The sequence below is a fragment of the Thermobia domestica genome, chromosome 17 (assembly GCF_964235325.1).
Source record: "Thermobia domestica chromosome 17, izTheDome1.hap1.1, whole genome shotgun sequence".
Classification (NCBI taxonomy): Eukaryota; Metazoa; Arthropoda; class Insecta; order Zygentoma; family Lepismatidae; genus Thermobia; species Thermobia domestica.
In genome coordinates, this window is record NC_137470.1 from 61,981,033 (window position 1) to 62,007,622 (window position 26,590).

Below are 26,590 nucleotides of genomic sequence, written 5' to 3' on the forward strand. Positions count from 1 at the left end.
AATATGTTTCAAAAATGGTATAGTAAGTCCACATACTTTTATACCGCTAAAGAGTTTAAATTTACATGTAAGTGGATTTTCTAAGCTTGACTCAACTACTGATATAAAGATAAAACATTTTTACATCTTATAAAAAAAAATAGGTTGTGTAACTACCAGAAGACACATGTCCACCATTTTGTCAAGATTTGGGCATAAAAAAGTATGTTCACAATATTTAAATTCTTATCTTAAAATAAAGTATTTAGTCATATTGTTCTTATAATTTGGAAAATAAAGTAAAGAAATGGAAATAAATTCCCTTTCTGGATTTTATAGGCCAGGGAGAAAACCCGAGAATATTCACATTTTTAAAAATTCTTTCCCACCGAGAATATTCCCACTGCCCATCACTAGACAAGAATCTTCGCTGGTAGTAGACAACGCTTGAAGCAGACGATACAAGCGAGCCAGTTTTGTAGCATTCTGGAAAAAAAAAATAAATTTCCATTGGTTGTATAAGAAGTGGTGCCTCTTATAATAATCACTCTACGAAAGAAAACGCACAATTACCTGCCGTCCGAAATAATTCGTTCTCCATATTGGACTCGCAACATTTAAATTTCATTCACTTTCGCTTCTACTTTTCACTTTCACTATTTGACCAATACAACACTTGTGGCCTATTTAGGCTTCCGCCTGAGGCAACCCCTTATCACTGATAATAGTGTGCAAGAAAGAAAGAAAGGAGTTCGACAGCGGCTGTGATAGTGCGTACCTCGTAGCTCGTGGTGTTCCAAGAGGAAGGAGTTAAGTGGGCCCAGTGATACATCCACACTACACTTACACTTTCTGTTACATTTACACGTACATATATTCCCTTCTTCTTTATACTCTTTCTCTTTTCTATTTTCATTTCACACTTCCCACTTTCCTCTACTTTTTTGCCCTGTTCTCCTTGGCTTTTCGCCCTCTTTCCCTCTCTGAACTCCTTTCCGACTTTGATTTTGCCTTTTTCCAGATTTTGACTTTTTTCCCGACTTATGTCTATTCTTCCTGATTGTGTCCTGTATATTATTCTATTTTGTTTTTCAATCTTAAATCCTCTGTTTGAGGTACACATTTGACCAATTAGGATTAGTAGCACATATGACTAGAAAGCTGTTGCACCTATCTATTTGACTGTTAATAGTCTTATGAAGAGAAGAGAAGAAAGAAAGAAAACGCAACCGCAGAGGAAGAAGATTGTGAAAATAAAGTTACTTTTCTGGAAGTTCTCGTAAATCATTTCATTACTGCTGGAAAAAAAAAAAATAAGGGAAGTATAAGAACAGTGTTAAATTCTTATAATATTTGAATTCACAATGGCTGGTGAGGCGTCTGTTAAGTTGGAATTGATGTGCAAAGAAGAAATTGTGTTTGACCTACCTCAGGCAGATCCACTCGAAGGGAAAGGGTGCACATTAGAACTGATGACTGAAAATAAAGAGTTAATATTATCTACAACCGAAGAAGAACAAACAATGGACAAGGGTACATCTATGTATTCTTTGGATGTGAAACTGACCGTTGATATGTTGAAATCAGAATTTGCAGAATCAGAACCTGCATTAGACAGTAATATAGAAACGCTAAGAAAAATAGTGGTTCAGGAGACTTGCGCGTCGTACTCTAATGACACCCAACAATTAACCACAAAAAATTTAAATTCAGTTCGGCCAAAAAGGTAATGTTCAATTTTCATATACTAATTGGCTCAGATTGATAATACGGTTACATCGGTTCGGAAAATTGTTGGTTAAAAGAAATGCTTCACAAGAAGTATTTAGTTATGGGAGATATCTTCAACGTAAGTTAGTAATCTACAATTTCGAAATGGCGTGGCACACATACACTAGCTGTATACCAAATAATAACAAGGAATCGATTTTTTTGTCAAGATATAAAGGAATCCTTTTTTTTTTTCAAGATATAAATTACTACTCATACAAATCTTATGTAGTTTATATTTTGATAAAAAAAAATTGATTATTTCATTATTGATTACACATTACTCACTAACTGTTGAACATATTTAAAATATAGGTGCTCGACAGTATTGTTTTATTTATATAGAGACTTTTATAAAATAACAAATCACTAGAATGATATTCATCCTAAAATTTTCCAAATTAAACGTGGAATGTATTATATTGAAGAAAAAAAAAACTATGGACGTTTGTAATTCTACTCAGGATTTTGCTCAAATGGTACTAGCATCATTTCTCCGGAGGGCTTGAAAAGACAGCAAAATAGAAGATAAAGAATATTTTTATCAACAATGGATGTCTCCTTAATTGTAGAGGTCCGTACACAAATCCATTTCATATTTGCACTCATTTCTTTCAATGAAGTCGACCTTTTGTATACCCAGCAATCATTTCTAGGGTATGGAACTCCATTTCTCAATATAGGATCACTTTAAGGGCTTAATAAACGTACATGATACATGAATTATTGTTCAAACAACTCTAACGAGCATGCGCTAGATGGCCAGTAAAAAAAGATTGCTATGCAGATTTGACCATTACGCAGAATGTTGGTAAACGAGGATAGTGCAAAATACTTCATTTAGGATAAACTTACATGTCGTGCGTGTTTAATGTGTACTTGAACGTTCCTAAGTACTTTATAGGTAACATTCTGAAATGCTTATTTTGCTTGCGTATTTGTGTTCCGAAGTACCACAATACATTAGGGACGTAATTTCTTAATTATATGGATTCCTTCATTCCCAAATATTTTTCTAGTTCCGTGTCATGATTTGACACATTCAATTTTGATACTCCATTTCGTTTACAGTGGTTACTAGATATCGTAACACAGGGTTACTTGCAGATCGGTCGTTACTTTGCACCAAAATTGAAAAGAGTTTTATAGTCCTCTGTCGGTACAACCATGAACTGTAAACAGGAAGTTTCAACTAAGCTGTAAGATAGAACATGTAACTGTAATTTGGCTATAATTTTGGGGGTTAGAATCAGTTCTAATTACCGGGAAGATTTGTCGTAGTGGTATGGAATGCAGTTACTGTAAAAGCAGCCTAAATTTAAAAGAATTTCCGTCAAAGTTAAGTCAGTTTCGTAGAATACTAGTGTGTATAATTGGACTTTGATGCAATTGTTGAAATTAAAATGTGAATCGTTTCGTAGGTACTTTGCACAACATACAAAAAGTATGTTGACGTACGTTTTTGTGCAATGTTTTAATTCAGTATTTCAACATTCTACACAAAACTGCATGCATTTTAGTAACATTGATATAATGATGGTACCGGTATCAGTACTTAGTTTGAATTATCGATATTTGTAAAGGAAATTATGTATTTTCTGGTACCGACTCTGGAACCACATTCTAATAGTTTAACATATGTTCCACAAAAGTGCCAACTGACAAAAAGAAAAAAATCCTTTTCGTAAACTGATTTGATTTGGTTATTCCCTTTGTCCAAGAATATGATCCGGACACTAATCAGTTCAAGATTTACGGGGTTTGTGACTTTCAGCCTGAAATCTCCGAAAATTGCATGATTTTATTTTTTAACGGCAAGTCTGTAATTAGACTCAGAAACAGTGACTTTAATCCGTTCTTACAGGTTTAGTCACTTCCTGGAACTGTTTCTGCGTGAGTCACTTGTTTGAACTGTTCGTCCCTTTGGTGTGACGTCTCAGGTCAGAGATTGGTGGTAGTTCATATTTTTCTCACTAAGTGTCTCTCTACAGTCATATGGTAGTTTGTTACTGTGACGTCAAATGTTCTGTCTGCTTGTATGTGTGTGCTGTTGCTGGTGGAATGCGGTGGGCGGGTAATTGAAGTTTCGTTTCATGGCGACAGTCGAGTTAGCATGTGCGATTTAGAAACCATAACATGAATTTAATACAAAGAAATTGAACTTGTCGTTGTTCAGTAAGTTTGTATTAGATTCGGATATTAATTCATATCGCTTTGCAGCACTGTGTGGTTTAATTGAGTTAGAGAAAACCTGTGATGATTGTGGTCGAAGGCTGAAGATATTCCCGACGTATGGTAAAAGTGGGCGTTTATTGGTTAGTCTTGTTTGCAATAAAAACAAGTTTGGTTGTTTCAATAAATCGACGTCTGTGCAGAAAGGAACATTTATCAGTAATGTGTAGTTGAGTATTGCACATGTGCTCCTGCTATCTTACTTTTTCGCGAATCAGCAATTATGAGTTCATTATGAGAACTGAACTTCAAAAAAATTGAAACCAGAATCTTAACGAAACGACATAATGATCTTACCTTCCTCCAGAAGCTATTATGTTTGGTCCTTAAATTTACCATGAAACCATTGCCTTCAGGAATCTTAAAAGCACACAAATCTTGAGAGATAAGGTTGGTAACAGTATGCGGTACAGCTTCTACACAATATTCATCTTACCTTCTTCTTGCCCCCCCCCCCCAAAAAAAAAAAAAGAAAACCGCAGCGAAATGATAGCTTTTTCACAATTAGTTACTAGGTTTGGAAACACACCTGATCGAATCACAGGTACCGTAGTGAGTGATCAAAATTCTCAGAAGGCAGTTTTATAACTTTTACGTTTGCATAGAAAATTTCAATCGAATACTTCTGATTCATGCCTACACTTCCAGGACAACAATGCTACCAACTTGAAATGTGCAAAATATAGCTACAGAATCAAATATTTAAACATGTACAAATTTTAGCATAAATTCCAAATTGAAAAGTTGAATATATTATACTTCAAAGATAGAGTAGTCACGTTGATTGTTTTATATCTGAGGGATGAAAGCAGAAAAACGATAATGTGGCATTTCGCTATATTTGACACAAAAGCCGTTGCTTGTAGGGAGCGTAAACCCATGGCCGATAGGTTAGTCCGACGTTTGGTCTACCATCCAGTAACGTAATTAGTCATATTTGATATTTAATCTTCTAGTATAAACATTATAGAAACCATGACCTGTAACAATTTCCATCTTTTCTTTATGTAATTCTCTTTCCCCTTTCCTAATTTTAATAGTCGGAATGTATTATTGTAATATTTCCTTTTATGGTTAATTTTCACCATGTTATGCATTTTCTTTTGATGATCGCGTTAGCTACATTACTAATCGGAATTTTTACAATTATTTCTTAAATATTCACTTATTTCTTTTTAATCCAATTTTTTGTTACTTGTCCTAGTCAGCTAACCACTAACATTTAAGAAGGCTGGCGTTCTAAGAAATAGTAGCTCCTTCATCCAGGTGAATTGTTTCAGTGTATGTCTTATAGCTGGACACCGAACATGACACGCCAGTATATTTCTCCAATTGGAGCAAGAAAGAATGCATATTTCGGCATTACTTAGAGAAGCACTAGATAGATAGGATAAATTACATTCACGTTGAGTTCTAAGAGATGAAAATTAATGCAAACAAAATGAATATAATAATGTGCATCATGCTGAGACAGAGGAAGATGGACAGAACAACAAAATTTTAACTCTTAAGCATGGACAGTCTGCCCATCTTTCTGTTTGGGTTTTTCTCTTCCCTTATGGAATAAATCGCTTTTAGTATCAATAGCGAACATAATTTACAATGCTTAATTCATTGAAAAACAAACTGTAGGCGAATCGAACGGAGAATATTTAGAATGAGTCTCACATGCTATCCAAGTAGGGGCACAATCTAATGCGTATGTTCAAAACAGCCATATAACTGCACACTGCCATATAGTTGCCGCAGGTTCCATCTATTTTTTAAATTTTATTTACGGTTTTTAGATGTCTATGGCTAAACGTGTGGCTCCAGAAAAAAACCTTGGATCTGTAGATCAAGGTCAGGCAAAAGTTAATCCACAATCTTCAAAACTTACTGTTGCGTCTACATGTATGTAGGATTAAACGAAGATTTGCATTAAGAAAAGCTAAAATATCCAAAATAGAAGCACTTCAAATTTGGTATTGGCTCACAATGTTGCGTAGAACATGGACAGAAAAAAGAAATAAACAAGGACTAAGGGACGGTAGTGAAGAACAACAGATTATGAAAATAATACGAAAAAAAAGAAAAAGCATGCTTGGCCATCTTATTCCGCACTCCGATTGTAACACCATGCTGATAGCGGGAAATGCAATAGGAATACCAGGAAAACGGAGACCTGTGGCCGTGAAATCGTGTTTTTCGTCGTTGTTAGAATCTTGTAAATATAATCGTAACGTTCATATTGATTTTCACCTTTTTCCCAAAAGTTTACACATCCCTCTCTCTTCCTGTCACTATTTTATTCCGTTTATCCGAGCTTTGCTACGGCAAATCAATATTTCTTCTCTACCTACGTTTTGTCATAAACCGAAGCTGGGGAGAACGGTAGACAAAGCGTAGATATCGTAAGAATGGAAAAGTGAGCAAGTGATGAAATTGAGCTTAGATATTAAAAAACTAAAATTATCTTCCAGTACAAATCACAAAACCGTGTTAAACTGTATAGAAAATCTAATAATACTAAATGTAATTCATACAAATTAAAAGAACATCAAAAGGTTAGAAATGAACAAGTAGCTTTTACTGTGTATGTTTACGGCCGTTTCGACATCTTTATTTTCACCTTTATCTTTTTTTTTCTTTTAATACAGGTGGCTGTGTCGCACAATTGATAAATTAAGATTTCACTTACTCACAATATTCTTCTACCGGTCAACTCCTTCAGGGGCGTTGCAGTTATAATGATCTCAGACGTTCCATGTCTGATAATCCCATGGGCCCTCCGGAGTCCTCTGCTGATAGTAATAAACGATCGTCCAAGCCGGCACAATTATTCCGTCCTTTTTAATGATTTGGAGCCAAAGTTTGTTACACAAAACTGAAATTACAAACGAATGTTAAGGTGCTAACACATTTCTACTAGTCACTTCACTGCTGATTTCTGCACAATATTAGAAAAAATATTTTACACGAAGGTGTATGCAAATATCGTACAATCGCTGATGATAAACTAAGAAAAATGGCTCTCGCGTATGCAAACGGCGATTTAGCTTGCGAAGCTGAATCCGTACAAGTGGAGCACTCATAAGAGTATAACGTGTGTTTACTTTAGAACAATGCACCCCCATCTCCTTCGTGGGTACCTTTCCGAGCGATGACTAGGCGCTCATGCAAAGCATTGAATGTTCTTTTAGCAAACCAAAGCTTGTATATGGTCAGCCGGGAAAATCCCGATTTTCACTCCTAGCATCGGGAACGGAATTATCGTCCTATTGTCTTTTAGTTATTACAGTGCGTAGGTGCAGGGTGATTGTCCCGAAATTCAGATACTAGGAAACAGTCACCAGAAATGCAGCACTCACGTGATCAGTGTCCCTGTTTCTTGAGCATATATGACCGTAATACCGGAGCTGGGCTTACTAACACAAGTGTAGAAAATACCAAACTAATGAAAAATGTTTCAAGATTGCTCCTCCAAATACGAGGCTTGGTTAATAAAGTTTAAACTTAACATTATCCTATTTCTTTTAAATTCCAAAGAATGAGCCTCATGTGATAGCCGAAACGTTATCTTTATGGTGTTATGCTATGTATAGTACTAAATTTTTGTACGAAACAATTTACATCTTGATTTAGTTTTGTATTTTTGCACAGTAAATAAAACGGACAAACCAAAACTTCCTAGGTTGATTCAGTGGTCAGATGGTTAACGCGTTGCTGTCTGGAATAAATGGTCGTGAGTTCAAGTCACGGAAGTTGAAACATTTTCATTCTAAATATGTCTATGTTCACATATATTATTAATATTTCTTTTCTTGCACTTCGCATACGTTATCTTAGACCATGTGTTCATGGATTAAGTAGTGTAAACCAGGTTTCGTTATATATACTTATAGTTTCCTATCTTTACTTCAATATGGATTTCTATATGTTCACATATGTTAATATTTATTTAATAAGTTAACAAGTTAATAATTATTTAACAAGTAAGGATATATTAGCAGAAAATATAGAACGATACCAAAGCACATTTTTTTTTTGACAGCAATGCAGTATTTTTTCTTTATTCCGAAAGTTACTGCCAGTGTGATCTATGCAGACAAACCTTCTACTCACTGTTAGTGCGGTGGCATAAGCTTTCTGCACGTACACGCATTGTCAAATCAGTTTTCCTCTTCAAAAATGACCTATGGATTATTATTCTGATAAAATATAGAAAGTATCAGTGTTAAAACTGTAATCGTTTTATTTAGACACGAACACATTTCAACACTATTTTAGAACAAGCATTTCAAAACTGGTGTCGAATCTGGCGTAATATCACTGCTATTTTTTTTAACTGTATACATACCAAATACGGAAGTAGTTCAAATTCACTATTATATCCAATTTCACTACTTATTTTCTTAGAGGAAGAGTGCTAAAAATCTATCACGTTGCAGTTTCTTCTAATCGATTCTGCATTCAAATAGTATGTTCATTTTTTCCGTTGAAATTCAATTCAAACTGGACGTGGTTAAAATTATCCGTCTCCGGTTTCAACATTTATCGCTATAAAACGAAAATGGTAACAGCAGCTGTTGTTTTGTAACTAATTAGTAATCCTGTTATCTGATTTTCATACAGAGAAACTGAATAAGCTGGCGAGCAGCTCTTCTGCGATCGGGTCAGCATCCGAACAATACGTTCTGTCTTTTTCCTTAACTTTCTATTGAAATTAGAAGTGCTTCAAATTAACAAGTTTTTTCAACATTTATCTTTATAGAAGTGAAAGATTAACGGATAACTAGTAATAGATATTTGAGATAGATCCAGCGTCCAAGGAACAGATTGCTTCTTCGATCTTGTTAATATATGGGAAAAAATTGTTACAGATGTACTACCTCATGTTTGAATATTGAATTTGCATATTTTGGAAGTCGACTGTGAAGCGATATTCACTTGTTATTTGGGTATTGTATAAAGTGTTTAATAAACCCCACCAGGTTGATACTTTTAGCCATGCATTAAAAAGTTGTATCTATGTAACAGGTATTTGGCAGAAGTTATGTGAATGGTTAATAAAAAATGTGCCGCCATGACTGCCATGAATTTTTACTTCCATATCTTTTTTACTGCCATCAATTTTAACCTTTATCCTGATTTGAAATATTATTTTAGTACTAGGCAATGCTGTTATTTGTTCGTTTTCTAGCGAATGATGTATGTTTTAACCACTACAAGATTTTACCGTTCCGACATTTACGTTGGCTATTTCACACATTCCGCTAACACCGCATCATTTGTTCATAAACGCAGATATTTTACGAATTATGTAACTTTTTGAACTTATTCATTATACTTACCTTAGTGTAAACACAATGTTCGGCCGGTATTGTGTATGTTGGTGATTCTACCTACCTACCTGCACAATTGTGTAGGTCAGGGCTGAAAGGGTTACAGATTGTTATTAAAAACCAGGAAAAAGACGTTAAATTTTGAATAACTTAATTAGCGTGAGATGAACGAAAAGAAATTTTACGTGCTATATATTTAGTTTACATTTACAATAAGAAGACATCACATTTTTACACAAATAATGAAATCGATATGTCTACGATAGGCGGGTCACGCCACTTGCGTCACTATGCTTGTGAACTGTAAAACTTTTGTGACATTTTGGTGTGTCAAAAACAAAAAGATAATATTATAGGATACGATACTCTAAGAGTGGGCTATAATGATCCAAGTTCGCAAGGTTTATTGTAGGATGATACCCAGTCGAGAAGTTAAATTTATGAGGTGTGGGACTTCGAGTTTGGTTAATCACTGGGCTAACGAGTTTCGTATATTCTTGAATGTATACTAAAATTTAGAGTGAAATATATTGTTTACCTTTTAAGCTGTTGCTGCTAAAATTACACATTGAAAATTATTATGAAAACTTCAAATGAAGGTCACGTTTTTTGCAATTGAGTTACTCTTTCGGCCATCATTGACAATTTCGCGAACGTATGTTCAGTATGTTGTACTTTCTTGTAACCAGCGAAACAAACACCTGATCACGAGGGTGCTACCTCTGTAACAAAGTCTGCAGAAAACCATTGCTTAACTTCAACTTTGAAATTTCACGGATAGTACAGTAAATGCAACCGGGACCAAGCCTTTGCTTATTGTCCCTGGTTCAGGATTTGTGCAGGAACTTGATCTTAACTCGTACTTTAATGAGCTGTGGACTAGTTTCAAGACGCATTTGTGCGAAGAAAACATATTTTGACTGAAATAGTATAAATAAAATGTATACTTTCTTCGAAATGCGATGGTAAAGTCGGAAAAAGATTTTCTTGAAAATTTATTTCAAATGTTAATTATTATTATTATTATTATGTAGTTTCTACGTTGTAAGTGTTTATAAATGTCCAGTGTTCGTTACAACATTAGTCATATAGTATTATGTAATTCTATTCCTCCAAGTGTGTGTTTAAAGAAGGTATATTTATGTATGATGCCGTTAAAGGTACGTAGATATACTTAGTGAAGAATGTCCGTAAGTGTTCTTCCTTGAGTATTGTATTGTAGTAACGCGGGAATGAAACAGGATGTAAATTTGTGTATTATAAAATCTGCGCAAAATTGTCCGTTTTCATCTCCTAAGTCGTAGATAACTTGCTCACTGGTATAGAGTAAAGATTTTTCATGACATGAGTAAAGATTTTTCATCTCCCAAGCATAATCCACTCATCAGATACTCTGCTTTTAGTGTAGCATTTATAGATTTTCTCTTACTCGTAGGATCTTCATTCTGGAGACAGTAACGTTAAAAAGATAACAAGTTTTCCAAATGAGATACATCACACATGTCTGGCTAATTGCAGACATGTAAAATTTAATTTCAATCGATTCAGCCATTTCTGTAGTTAGTATCAGATTAGGTTGATGTCAATTTTTTTTACTAAGGTATAATAACAGATTGTTCGTCTTCTCACTCTTGAATGCTGTAATTCCGAAAACACTTCTGCACGTGACACTTTTCTAAAAGTGAAAAAGCTATTGTGCCAACTGTCCTTTCTCTAACAGGAGAGACCACTTAGATTATGAGTGTTGACATACAAATTTAATCTCCATGTGAATTAACGTAACGTAAATGTAGACGCTCAACATATTCAGTTATTTATTTCAAATAGTTCAGCTGCCTGTATTTTATAATGTGATACATAACATATTACTTCAATATTTTGGTATTCATAGTGTAGCATTTATCTTCGCACGCCCTTTTTATTTTAACGTATAAAACAATAATGATTAAATTGTTTCACAATGCTAATAACACTCGAGGGGTATTATTTGCAAAAGCCGTGTAATAGCAGGATTCCAAACCCAGTATATATTTCGATTTCTGCGAATGACATTACACCGGGTTATGATAAATTTAAATTCTATGTTTAGAGCACAAACATAAAAGCACTAGTAATAATCTAAGAGTAACGAAGGTTTTAATGGTTCTCCACATTACGTTAACGTGGAATTCTGGAATCGTTATAGCATTGTTTCAAGTAAGTAGATTAAAATTACAAGAAATTGAAAAATCTATGCTCAGGGTGTCTAGCAGTCGGGAAAGTCGGGAATTTGTCTTAAATTTAAAAAATGGTCGGGAATTCGGGGATTTGTATTAAATTTGCGAAAAAAAGTCGGGAAAAATGGAATTAAATTCCACATGTTGGAAATGATGCTGACGTTTGTCGGAGCGACTCTGATAAACCTCGCGTAAAGTGTCATATAGCATCGTGTACGGATTGTGTCCATACTTTCAACGTGAACTTAAATCCGTATTACAAGAGTGCGAACATTATGTCATTGGATTTGATAAAAGTTTAAATAGTGTTGCGCAAAGAACTCAAATGGATGTAAGTGTACGCTTCTGGGACGATAACACGAACAGAGTCAGAACACGATATTTGAATTCTGTTTTTATGGATCATAGTACAGATACAGACCTACTACATGGTTTGCAGAATGTATTGCAATCGCTTGATCCATTTAAGGTTTTGCAAGTTTCAATGGATGGGCCAAATGTAAATTGGGCTCCTTTACGGCTAATGAAAGAGGAACGTTGTGCCTGCCTTGGTACAGACGCTCCACAGCTTCTTGAACTTGGCTCGTGTGGTCTTCACGTTGTTCACGGTGGTTTTAAGACTGACATACATAAAACTGGATGGGATTTGATTTCTTTTCTTAGAGCCTTGTATAACTTGTACGAAATGGTACCAGCAAGGCGTGCCCAGCATTCTGAAATTACAGCTTCGTCATTGTTTCCACTTCCATTTTGCCATATTCTTTGGGTAGAAAATGCGAAGGTAGCCAAACGAAGCCAAGAAATATTACCGCGTATGAGAAAGTATGTTGAAACGGTTAAGAGAACAGACAAAGAACCCAACTGTAACAGTTTCAGAATAGTGGCTAGAAATTTGAACGACAAGTTGCTCTATGCAAAATTAGCGTTTTTTCAATCTCTTGGTGTGGACTGTGAGCCTTTCCTGACTGAATATCAGTTAGACACTCCTATGCAGGGACGTAGTGTCCATTAAGGCTATAAGGCTTAGCCTATCCATTTATTTATACATCAGCCTTAAATGTTGCTTTTGGATATTGATACAATTAATTTTATTAAAATGGATTTATTTTATAATACGCTGTTTAAACATGAAGCGAGTTGAAGCTTCTGCAAGAACGCATTGAAGGCTATCGGCGGCTAGCCTTCCGCTTCTCTCATGGAATGAGGAGAATGGGGCGGTGACAATCACTTTCCCGCCATCCTCAGCAGAGAAAACTTCTTGAGCTATACACAAATTCATGATGCAACGAAAGTGGACAAATGTTGACGAAAGGCTAGCCTTTCGGGTGTTCTGCGAAACAAAAGCAACAGGATGCGGTCTTGTAAGAAAGTATAGAACAGACACTATGAAAAATTTAGAAGCTCACATTCAGTAACGAGTTTTGACCAAGATAAAAAAAAAGAAGAGAGAGAGAATAAAAATGTTATGTTATTATGAATAGTATTAATTCATCAGGGACCTTATTGGGTACTGGTTTGCGTTATCACAGCGTAAAGTTTACATTTTAGTTTTCGATAATTGACATAGCGGTTATGTTGTATTTTTTGCGTTGCGTTGCTGTCCGCAAGTTTTTCGAAGATCGATACTGAAGAAGTCCTCAGATGATTTATAGTTTTTTTTTTTTCATACTTCCAATTTAAAAATAGCTTTCTCTGAAAAAAAAATATCAATTGACTGTGAGCTACTGCTCCACTGTTTTCCATTAGTATGCTGATATGTGTTGTTGTGGGTGAAGTGCTTAAGTTTGTCTTTGATTTGGGGAAGTTACACTTAAGATCGTCCTATAGCTATCCGTTTTTATTTGTTTCTTTGAAACAGTAATACAGTGTATGTGTGATATGCGAGTATCGCATATGTAAGGAAACCGTACGTGTAAGGGAAATATGAAGCAGAACCACTTTTATACTTTTTCTTGCATTGTATGAAAAATATATTGGATGAATTAGCATTTTTCTATCAAGTATTACAGCGTAGTCAGAACACTAAGACGTGATCGTTTAAATAAGGTCCGGATAGTTTTCTTTTTTTTGGGGGGGGGGGGGTAACTTAAATTAACTTTACACTCATATATACATACAACAAAAATTGCAAGTTTCGAGGTATTGGGCCCCTCCTAGCCACCCTCTAATTTCAGCCTACCCATTTCAAAACTTCACGCTACGTTACTGCTCCTATGACTCCATTTTTACACGGTAGCCTTACTCAGTTATTGAAGGTATTGATGTCTCGCTTCGTTAAAAAAAAGAAATAATGCACAGGAAGAGTATCAATGCTGTTGATGTTATGGAGAAAAGTGAAAACTTATATATTAATTTAATTCGTATCAAGGAAATTGACCTTGGGTATGCAACTACGTCAGCACTGAGGAGATGTACAGAAGTTAGTGAAAAGGAAATGTGTTTCCGAAAGCAAGTACGTGAATGTTATCAACATTTAGTGTCCAAGCTGCAGGAGAGGTCTCCGCTAACATATTCCCTTACAAAAACGCTGACGTTTCTTAATCCCTTAACCGTTGGTCATTCACAGGAAGAAGCTGTTAAACAAATGAGAGCAACGTTCGAAATTTTATTGCAGAGTAATATTGTCTCAGCGTCTGATGCAGAAAAGGCAGACAGAGAATACAATGCTCTAGTAGATCAGACACATGTGTGGGAGAAAATGGAGTCGTACAGAAGAAATGAACACAGACTTGATGACTTCTGGATGAATGTGTTACCATCTAATGATGTATATCTGTGCAAAATAGTAAAGATATGCCTAATTCTTTCCCACGGTAATGCAGCATTAGAAAGGGGTTTTTCGGTAAACAGGAAAATAGTAGTTGAAAATTTGTCAGAGGATTCTTTAGCGGCGCAGCGTGTAGTGTATGATGCTGTCAATGAGGCTGGTGGCATACAAGCCCTTCCTATCCCAAAGCAGATGATTCTATCAATGAGAAAGGCATGTAATTTTACGAAAACATTTTTTTTAGTATGAGTCGGGAAAAATTTGGAAATGGTCGGGAAAAGTCTGAAAAAAAGTCGGGAAATTGCTGAGAGAAATTTGCTAGACACCATGTATGCTTCTCGAAAGTATTTATTTAATAAGAATGTATCAGATGTAACTACGTAGCTACATATCAATGTACGCAAAATTTTACTATCTCGAGGTATCAGACTATATAAAATCGAAACTTGAAATTGGTATACATAAGGAAATCACTTCTTTTGCAAAATTTTAAAAGTTGTTATATCGTCCCTTTGTTTCTTCGTAATCATAGTGACAGTTTTCTGTAGCTGAATTGCAACAAGTTCTTCGGATTTTTAAATTTTCTGCCACAAAGAGTAATGATATATAATTAATGTTAGTGACAACGGGTCTGTATTTTCACTTATAATGATGAAATAATTATTCCACATAGCACAAAATAAATATTTTTGTATGTACCAGGTTAACTCTCATATCGTATATATCGTGACGGACTTAAGTCTTTGACCAGGTAATGGCCACTGCTTTGAAACACATGCAGCTTACGAGAATTAAATCTTTCATATCTGTAGTTTGCTGTGCAGAAGAATTATACTTCTGGGTCATGATCGCAATGGTTCATGGTGAGTGGTGGATCGTAGTGTGTCACGGTGGTGGTGGTGGGTCACAGTGGGTTATATGCTGTTAACCCACGGCCAACTGACCCACCGGTTCAACAAAAAAACCCGAACTGTGGCACTTTCCGGAATATCCGTACAGATTTTGGAAAAGTTCCAAACGATATGTAATGGTTACATTTTATGTAAAGGTATTACTAATCTGCAGTTTCATTTTTGAATGCAATTACGATTCGCCGTGACTTTTTCTACATAGTTTTTCGTCACAAAACGTTAATGACCAATAGAAAATACTTTTTCGATTGGGATTGGTTTAGGTTAACAGCTTGAAAATGAAATCATTTAATGTCCAACGATTATGCCTGTTAGTTTAAAGAAGAGTATGATTAAAGCAAGTGAATTATGATGGACGAATTGGTGGATAATATAAATATAATAAATTATAATATAGATAAGAATTTTCGTACGAGGACACATTGTATTAAAGCCTGTAAAATCGCCCGTAGCGTTAGCCAGAAGTTACAAAATAGTCGGGATTGGAGAGAAGTGTCAGGACCATCAGGACATACCCTCTCCATACGTCCCTACAATTAGCTAAAGGTTATAACGGGAAGTTTCGAGACAAATTTCGTGTAGAATGTAGGGATTCTGAATTCACAAGAGCCGTAAGAAAATTTATTTTAAGTAATGATTATGCCGGCTAAGCTACAGAAGCCGTCGATGCTGAGTTTGAAGGAAAGTGGAAGAAAGCGGAACACGGAGAAAACCTATACACACGGTGTTTTTTCAGCACAATACTCACAAACGGTAGTTGTGTGAAACAGGTTGAACCATTAAATTTACAACACTTCAGTAATAACAATAATAATAATGGTATTAAAAGTTTTATGTTGCCCTAAAATTTGAAAACTTACTTAAACGTAGTGGTTTCGGAGAAGGGGTTCCGTACCTTCCTGAGACATTTCTGCAGCTACTCAAATTTAATGGAAAGCTTTCTGCTAAAATTTCCTGTAGAAAATATTGTATTGTAAGTTTTCAGGAAAATATCTGTAATAAAAACAACTGAATATCATTGAACATTAAGGGTTATAATAAACTAACATGTGGAGTTTGCAGATGTAATTATATAAGCTTTGCTATATATATATATATATATATATATATATATTCACATACCATAATTCAGTGAGCTCTGAAATACAAAGTAAGAAAGTAATATTTAAAATTCAGTCTACAGGGCAATTGTTACCTAAAGAGTGGCATATACCTTTTCGAGAATCGAGATGAGACGAGCATTGTTTACGATACTTTTCGTCTCGTATCGATTCTCATCTCTAAAGCGTTCGATATTGTGAGTTAGCCTTGTCCCATCTCGAATTAAAATTTTTAGCCTCATCCCGATTTTGTTCGGTTTGTTTTAGAATCGAGATGAGAAAGTCCCCTTTTAATGGGCAATATTACGCAAAACCGATTTTTTTTTTTTTTTGCCTAATATCACGTTTCTGCTTTTAATGGTATGATCTTTGCGATAATAAGTTTTCATTGTTTAAATTTTTCACGAGATAATTATTATCATTACTAGTATTATTCCTGAAAATTTGATAGTTCAAGTATTGAAACAAACGAATATTCAAATATTTGAATGTAATAAAACGTCTGTCATTGCCGATCAATCGCAATCAATGTTCCTAAAGTAGAGAAAAAAAGTTGCTCGACGTGTATTCAGGGGAAGAACCTCGAGATTACTGGTCAAGCGTCTGGACCACTCAACCACGATCACTACGCTGCAAACGGTTCATCTTTAGTCTGGTTACGTTAAGTTTTTCCGCCTCAGCTTGGAAAGTTGTATGTTCCTTTTTTCTACGTTTCAAAACGACTTTTATGTTCCACTATGATGATATAAGTGAATAATCTTCGGTAGAGTTTATATTATTAAGTTGAATTGTTCTTAAACGTTTGGTTCACAAGTTTGTTTTTTCTCCACACGAAACTACTGATATGACAGATTTAATTCTCATACTCTCTATTTGTTTCAAAGGAGTCGCCATTACATGGTCAATGACTTATGACCGCCACGATACAAATGATTGTTCAATTTGATATAGAGAAAAAAAAAAAAAAACTACAGCCTCTTATTTTGAATATAGAAAAATATGGGGACTTCTCAGTGGTACTACATTTCATATTTCTACATATTTCATGTAATAAAACAAATTGAGAGTAATTTTATCATGAAGTATAGCCAATGATCATATATATATATTTTTGATATCATATATATATATATATATATTTTTGTCGCTATTTAATCATTATGTCAAATCACATTTCGTTGTTTGTTGAATATGTTACAGGCCCCATAACGTATCTGATTCCCACGGAGAAAATAATACGTTTATTATATTAAAGGAAGCCATTTCTCATTCAGATGTGGAATCTCATACTTCGTTGCAGTTTGGCAAGAGATTTCATCGATCAAGTTTGTCAAGACATATGCTGACACAGGAAAGTGAAAAGTGTCGTACGTACGAAATCAGAGATAAACGCTTTAATCAAAGTTCAACTTTGTCAAGCGGTAAGTTACTGCATACAGGTGAGAAGTCCCACAGCTGCGGAGTATGTGGAAAGGAATTTAGTGCATGTTCAAGTTTGTCTAAGCACATGTTAATCAACACAGGAGAAAAACATCACACATGCCAAGAATGTGCTAAGCCATTTAAACAACGTTCACATTTGGTTAATCACATGTTAATCCACACAGGAGAAAAAAAGCTCACTTGCCATGAGTGTGACAAGTCATTTAATCGAGTATCAAATTTGGGTAGACACATGTTAATCCACACAGGAGAAAAGAATCACACTTGCCAAGAGTGTGGTAAGTCATTTAAACGACGTTCACATTTGGCTACACACATGTTAATCCACACAGGAGAAAAAAATCACACTTGCCAAGAGAGTAGTAAGTCATTTAAACTACGTTCACATTTGGCCACACACATGTTAATCCACAGAGGAAAAAAACCTCAGATGTGCCAAGAGTGTGGTGCTGCATTTAATCGACGTTCAAGTTTGGTTAATCACATGTTAATACACAAACGAGAAAAAAAGTTCACTTGCCATGAGTGTGGCAAGTCATTTAATCGACTATCAAATTTGGGTAGCCACATGTTAATCCACACAGGAGAAAAGAATCACACTTGCCAAGAATGTGGTAAGTCATTTAAACAACGTTCACATTTGGTTAATCACATGTTAATCCACACAGGAGAAAAAAAGCTCACTTGCCATGAGTGTAGTAAGTCATTTAAACGACGTTCGCATTTGGGTAGACACATGTTAATCCACACAGGAGAAAAGAATCACACTTGCCAAGAGTGTGGTAAGTCATTTAAACGACGTTCACATTTGGCTACACACATGTTAATCCACACAGCAGAAAAGAATCACACTTGCCAAGAGTGTGGTTACTCATTTAAACTACGTTCACATTTGGCTACACACATGTTAATCCACACAGGAGAAAGGAATCACACTTGCCAAGAGTGTGGTAAGTCATTTAAACGACGTTCACATTTGGCTACACACATGATAATCCACACAGGAGAAAAACATCACTCGTGCGAAGAGTGTGGTAAGTCATTCAATCAACGTTCAAATTTGACTAGACACATGTTAATCCACACAGGAGAAAAAAAGCTCACTTGCCATGAGTGTAGTAAGTCATTTAAACGACGTTCGCATTTGGGTAGACACATGTTAATCCACACAGGAGAAAAGAATCACACTTGCCAATAGTGTGGTAAGTCATTTAATGAACGTTCAGATTTGGTTATACACATGTTAACCCACACAGGAGAAAAAAATCTCAATTGCCAGGAGTGTAGTAAGTCATTTAAACGACTTTCGCATTTGGTTAGTCATATGGTAATACACACAGGAGAAAAACATAACACGTGCCAAGAGTGTGGTAGGGATCAATCGACGTTACAGTTTAACTATACACAAGTTAATCCACACAGGGTAAAAAAGTCACACGTGCGAAGAGGCATTTAATCAACGTTCACATTTGGCTACACACAGGAATAAAACATCACTCGTGCGAAGAGTGTGGTAAGTCATTCAATCTACGTTCAAATTTGACTAGACACATGTTAATCCACACAGGGGAAGCATCACATATGCCAAGGGTGTGGTGAGTCATTTAATCTACGTTCGGATTTGGTTGCACACATGTCAATCCACGCAGGAGCAAAATCTCACACGTGCCAAGATACTGGAGTGGTATTTGTTCAATGTTCATACGTTTTGACCAACAGGAAGAAAACGTCATACTTGAAAAAATGTGGAAAAGACAAAAGTCTACGCTCAAACTTTGAAGACATTTGAATAACAAAGTGAAAAACCACAGAAATGCAAAGAGCGTAGATGGCATTTACTCAAAGTTCACATGCAGCAAATCATTTTAATTCAACAGGACAATAACCACACGTACGGAGTGTGTAGAAAAAACATTTACAGGCAGTTCACATTTGGCAAATGGCAATATTAAAACATTTCAATAACCAAACGGTGTTGAATAGGATTTAGTTAGGAATCAGCTTTGGCAAGTCATGTAACTATACATAGGATATAGAAAAAGATTTGAAGTACTCACTCAGAAGATTGTAAGTTAAGTTCTGGAAAAAATGTTAAGTTCACGATAAATTGCCTACAAAAGAGGTTTACAGTAATATTAAAGGAAATATTAAGTTCTTCGAATGGCATACCTCCCCTTCGTAACGGAATGTGTTTTGGAAGACCTTTTAAGTTCGTAATTTAGGGCATATATTACGCCAAATTGGTGCCGCATCTCCTCTACGAGCTGCGCTTCTGCCTTGCCGTGACAGGGATTGTAGCATAGTGAAAATGTGGCTGACGGAGAGAAAGATTCGAATGACGATTCTTCAAGTAAATTTTTATCTGTAAATAATGAATCTAAATATACCCATTATTGAGTCTTCATATATTTAATGGCGTTAGAGGTAACAAGTTTAAGCGACGTCGATAATGAGGGGCAACTTCCTCATCAGCTACATGCGTAGATCCAGCGGAACAAACATGTTCCATGTCTATTCCAACACTAGGGCCTTCTGGACCATCTGCGATTTGCCTGCATCTTGCTGGCCGATACATGGTAGCGCAGGTCCGTTTTGACCGCATATATTTATATTTCCCAAGACATTTTTTCATGCTCGTTGAACATGATTTCACTCCAGTTGTAGCGTCTTCGATTTTAAAGCGACTTTAATGGCATTCTTATCTAAAGTGTTAATGACTTTAAGGGAATTCGTGGTGTATGTTCGAAAAGAGTTTGTGTACCAAAACTTCGTTACACAGTATCTTCTACTATTTTTCGCTCACTGTCGTTCCTGAAGCGCGGGATGATGATGTAAAGTGAATGTGCATAGCTATGTTTCGTATTCCTTAACTATTCTTGTTGTTAAATCAGGTTTCAAAATTTTATTCAAAAACCTTCTGCTTACCTTGTACGTATCTGGTATTGTAAGAAAACATCACACCTGTTGAAACGAAACAGCATACAAAATTTTAGTCCATTTATTAATATAACTGTATATTAACACATTTCTATAAGGTTTAAAGCGCGATCCTGTAAAATCTAGCAATAACGAGCTAGCAGCTTCTGATTCTAGTGTCTCATTTTATTCGCGTTCAAGCTTGACAAGACAAATTTTAATATATATAAATGGAAAACTTCACACATACGACGAGTTTAGAAAAGTATTTGGTGTATGTTCAAGTTTGGCAGGACGTTTTAATACACAGATGAAAATCTCACACACAATTATACACACAGTTGAAAAGAAGATTTATATGAAGCTCACATTTTGCAATTCATATGTTAAAACACGCAGGAAAAAACATATTAAAAACTAAAGCGTTCTAAATGTGTAGAAACGACTTAATTACAGTTTATATTTCGCAAAATATACATTAATACACATGGGGAGGAACTGCTCGTCTCAAGACTATGAAAATTGGTATAGTCGAAGTTCAATTTTGGGGAAACATGCTATCTCATACAGGTAAAAGATGGGTATGCATAATTGTGAAAACCATTTATATGAAGTCCATATTATGTTAGTGAAAAGATATTGCAAGATATGTTAAACGATTTACTGAAAAATAAAGTTTCTACATAAAATAGTATAGTCAAGTTACACACGTGATAAAATATACAAGTGCGAAACATCTTAGTTGTGAAATGTTTGCGGTAAAATTCGTTAAATATCACGTTCCTTAACCTTCATCCGCTCACGTACTGCCAATTCGCGTTTCCGCTGGCGACGACGTCAATTCGGCCTCATCGATTAATCACATATTTCAGCATTGTACATGATGCAAAGTGTATATTTTGGAGCATTAAGGTTTAGTAAATTAAGACAAGTCATTGTTGACCAAAAGTATACTTTTAATTTAATTTAAATTAGAACACAGCTAAATATGAGTGAACACACTGAACAAAACACAAAAGAACAGAATCTAACATAATCAACATTCATGTCACTGTGATATTGTTGATATTTATTGCAGTGGGCAGTAATCATTGAGTGCTTTTTGCACATTCTTTTCCACAATATGTAGATGCCAGGCGGGTTCAAAGTTAATCAACCTCCACGTACTGCCCTCTTTCTGAGATTGCTGGCATGTATTAGTAGTTGTTGACTGCCTTCTGAACAGGTTTTTTCAACAATCATTATATTCAAGGCGAGTTCTCTTTTGTTTTGACCAGGAGATGTAGCAGATATATCTTCCGATATGTTAGACTGGTTCATCATCGGTATTTTGCTTTCTGTATTGTGCCAAGAACAGCAGCAATTGCTTTTTCAAAGTTGAAATTTCAAAACGAGCTTTCAGGTTTTCATTTATTAGTTCTAATGCTAACTCATACAGATGTGGTCTTCTGTATTATTATTTATGTTAGGGAGGTTAAAAATGAAACAGCGACTGAAAAATAATGAAAGTTTTACTTACATTTTATGTAAGTGCGAACCAAAAATATCACGTTTTACCTCCATTTGACGGCAGATGGGGCATCCACCCTCCAATACCAACTTTGGGATTGTACTGAACCGGAAGTAATGTCTTTGATAATTTTCTCGTAGAGGATTAATATGTTTCAGGGTAGCGAGATATTGCTTTAGGATGACACATAACTTGTTAATCCAGTTTTATAAATGGAAGAGAAACGGGCTGTTTTCCAAGAACAGGGAAAATGTGTTTCCCTGAAGCATCTATGAAAAATGAGCGAAAGCGGAAAAGAAATAATAGATGACGTCGAACGCAGAAAGATTTTGCTTATATTGTCCTGGACAGAGGCTCTCAGGCCGGAGAAAAAATAAAAGTAACTCATCCTCTGGAGAAGTGATAGATAAATGAGATATAGTGGACGAGCAAGCGGATTGAGCAGGGAAGTACGTTGATTATGCAGTTTTGAATTTATTACCAAATAACTCATTAAAATTTACTGTTCTTCCCTCAACTTCTGCACTTGATGCATCATTGTACATTACAAGAGGTATGCTAGAAGTTTTAGACCTAAGACCAAAATTGTTTAGTGCTGTTGATGCTGGTGTCTGATTTTTTTTTTAAATATAGTTTAGGTATTTGCTGCATCTCAATAGCTTTTTTCCTATACCAGAAATTATTTTAAGGATATGTGTTCATTTGGAAATGTACGCCACAATTCCCAAAGCTTTTTCTTATTTCTTAATATGTGGCGACTCTGTTCGCCGTGCCTTGTTGGAAATTTCATTGTTTTTACTTTTTGAACAGTACAAAATATTTATTGTTGCATTAAAAACATCGGAGAAGTAGCCCACTGTCTCGTTTATTGTTCCATCTAGTAAAAGTGTCCACTGTAACACATGTAGTGTTTTACAAATTTCACCCAAAGGGGCCTTCCTTCAGTCAGGCACAAACTTTCTTTTTTAGTTGGAGTGCTGGCTTCTGTGGTTGGGAGTAACATATGGAACGGGGAACTCGCGGTCTAGGAGAATCAACTCTTTATATGAGATGACACATCCTGTCGGAAAAATAGAGATGACATAACCTAAGCTGTTATTTTTACGCGCGTTATGAATATTGTACTATCCCTAATCGAGTCCTTGAATAGAATTGTCGACAAAGGGTCTGATGTTATCCCATGATTACTGTCGATCCGTATCTAAGCCCAAGTTATAGTCACCAAAATGAGCAACTTTGTCACCTTGTAATGGCAACTGGAAGTGATTCGTGGCATGTTTCAAGTAAATTTTGAGGACTGTTTCTATATGGTCTGCAGAAACACCCGATGAACTTTTTTGTTTTTGTACGGACTTAGCTCAAATAATTTCACACTCATGTACGAGATGATTCTGTGCTCTGCTGCCACATTTATTTTAATACTACGAACACTCCACCCTATTGTCTTGCAGTCGTTTATCTATGTAGACAATTGGTTGAAAAACGGCTTTCCACTGTTCATTACCGATTCTTTCCATCGTGTTTCACTCACCACTAAACAGCCATATTCCGGCAACAAACTAATATTCATAGCACAGTCCGTAAAATTGTTTTTAGTTCTTTGTGTATTTTCGTAGTATACTTTAAAAGTGGTTTTCTGTTCCCCGTACCTTTGATCAGCATTCTTCTGTACATCACCATATTAAACAGAGAATATGGAGTACCTAATTTGGCACACTTCTCTAGCGTAGGATCACGTTGTCCAAGTCACTCTCACCCTTTTCTTGCCATATATGTTGAACATTGTAAATTATATTAATTGAGTTATGTAGCAATAAGAGATAACGGTATTTCACTGCATTTCCAGTTGGAGATACTGTCAAACGCAGACCCTAGCCGTAAGCTTACTACAGGGTTCACAATGTAAATGATAAAGCACAGAGAAACCACAAATATTTTTCCCGAAACAGGAGCACGAACTTTAACTTTTCTACAGTTTGAAGCCATCTTTTTGAACTTTATTCATAGACGATCCTAGGTACATTCAAAGTTTTCTTAGTGCCAAACTTAACATACAGATTTACGGTGAGGAGCCGCATCATCCAAAATCTATCAAAAACTTTTGATTCTCTAACCATAAGTTCTCCACATAGGTTCCTTGTCCGATTACCTAGTCCCACTCTGGAGCTATACCAACTGTCCCCATATTACAGTACTATATCGAAAAACTAAATCCCACCTATATCAACAAACGCTTCAAAACTCAGCATCCTTTATTCATGCAGTATCTAGTATCTCACTTTAGACCCCACACCAAATCGCTATCAGCATACCCCTTGTCCCTAATGTTTACGCTCTGTCAGTACAATTTACCCTCGTGAGATTCACCGTTCTTAACCCTACAGTGGTAATGTGAAGGAAAATTTCATGAATGGTAACATTTTGCCTCCTGGACCCAGAAATAGTTTTGACTGATAAGATGTGAACTAGGATTTAAATTTTTATTTTTACAATATTAAATACAAACACCAGACAGTGGACACAATTTCAGCGAAACAGTACATTTATAACCGCCACCAGGTTATAGAAGTATTTTTTGTGGACGCCCTGTATATTTCGTGAAGACAGTGATTATTACTTTCGATTTATACTTTATTCTGCAACGCACATAAGTTCTTTCTTTGGTGGGAATTGTTTCTTTCCCACACAATTGGACAAAGAAGTCTTTCATCGTTTTTCATATATATATTTAAAACATTGATTTTGCTGAGAACATTTCAGTTAGTGACTAACCATTTCAGTGTTTCTCCCTGACTTATTATATGCACAGTATATATTCTGCAGTTATTGGGAACTGAATTAAGTGTTTTTTTTAATCGCTTATGGAAACATTATAATAGATTAGAGAAATACGGGCTGACCAGATGTCCCAGTAGCCGAAGTGGCACCAACTGCGTTGTATTCCAGCCCGTTATCTGTACTTTCTCACGCGAAAGTTATCGCAGTGTCTATTGCATTATGGGCAGTTGACTCAAATTAACAGAAATTGTTTTCTATATTCTGTTTGTATGTGTATACAGGTGAGTTAACTGAGTGATTTTTGAAATGAACTGCCAACCTTTTTTAGTTGATCATCGCAACCCGTAGCTTGAGCTGGGATGCTCGAGGAGTTTGACTCCAGGTCTGGAAGATGCAACCACGCATCTCGCGTTGAACTTCAAACATAAGTTGTGTTAAGGGGCACAAGCTATTTAGCCGGTGAAGGACGATTTCTTACGGCTAGCCCCAATCAGTGAAATCCCAGGTCCTCAGACCTTGTGCGTTTAAAAAGTTCTATACGCGCCCTCCAATATCTGTATTCCATTGTGGAGATCTTCTTTCGTTATTTTACTGAAGATTCACCTTTACGCTGCAGGACTGTTCAGCGTAACAACTGGATTCATCGTGGGACGATCCAGACAACTTTTCCCCAGTGCGAATCCCCCAAGTGTGTTAATGGTGTGAGCGAAGTATTTATAGTGATATCTGAATTATAATCATATATATATATAAAGGGCTATATTTCCCGAAAGGGCAAAGCGTAATTTCAGCGGCAAAATTTTATTAGTGTCCAGTGTTGTATTCATTTCTCTTCGTTATTTTTTTTCAAAATAGTGTTCTAATAAATAAGTATAGTGTCATTTAACCCAGTGTGTTTTCGTTGTTTGTATGAGTGATGTTTGTGTGCGTTATGGTCTGGATGACCGTCTGATCGTCCGTGAGGTTTTCGAGACGAGACACCCGAACCTTTCGGCGCCTAATGCTCATCTCATTACTGAGATCGACGAGCTTTTTGGGAAACAGTTTGTAACCTTTCTTGGAGAGGTCTTCGTCGTCCTGTCCAGGTAAGTTAAAGTATCAGGAGTATACTTATTGGCAATACCACGAGCCGAGGACAGCGAACAGAGATTTGAACTCCACCCGGTTACACATTCATTTCATTGAAGCAATATCTTCCTTGTTATAATAAGCTCGATAACGATGTGACTATTTTATTGCTTAAATACCGGCACTCAAAATAAAATATTTATTAACTAGAAAGAAGTAAACCAGTATTTCTCCTAATAGCGGTGTATTACACATAGGGAAATTCACGTTTTAATTCTGCAGCAGTCTCCACACATGATTTTTGTGTGACTTAGGTAAATCTAATCCACTTACAGCACTTCTGGCAAAAGTATCTGCTTTTACTGTGTTTACACATGTAACATCGTCCTCGTTTTCATAGTTAAGGAGGTACAGTAGCATTTTCTTCTAGAATCAATCCAGAAAACCTTCCCTCCGATTTTCGAAGCTCTGCGGGATTTTGTTTATTCAGTGCTCTCTCTTTCAATCACACTTTTCTCAGTTCTTTTAGGTATTTTCGCTCTTAGAATTTATTCGCTCTTTTCGCTGAATGTGTAA

At 35.8% G+C, this 26,590-nt stretch overlaps 1 protein-coding gene across 1 annotated transcript; it reads left to right on the plus strand.

Moving 5' to 3' along the window:
* Positions 1-1,196: 1,196 nt before the first annotated feature.
* LOC145674639 (uncharacterized) lies at positions 1,197-25,799 on the plus strand. The gene is made up of 2 exons (XM_081744857.1): positions 1,197-1,705; positions 17,500-25,799. The coding sequence occupies exons 1-2, from the start codon at positions 1,344-1,346 to the stop codon at positions 18,938-18,940; spliced, it is 1,803 nt and encodes a 600-aa protein (XP_081600983.1). The 5' UTR covers positions 1,197-1,343; the 3' UTR covers positions 18,941-25,799.
* Positions 25,800-26,590: the final 791 nt, after the last annotated feature.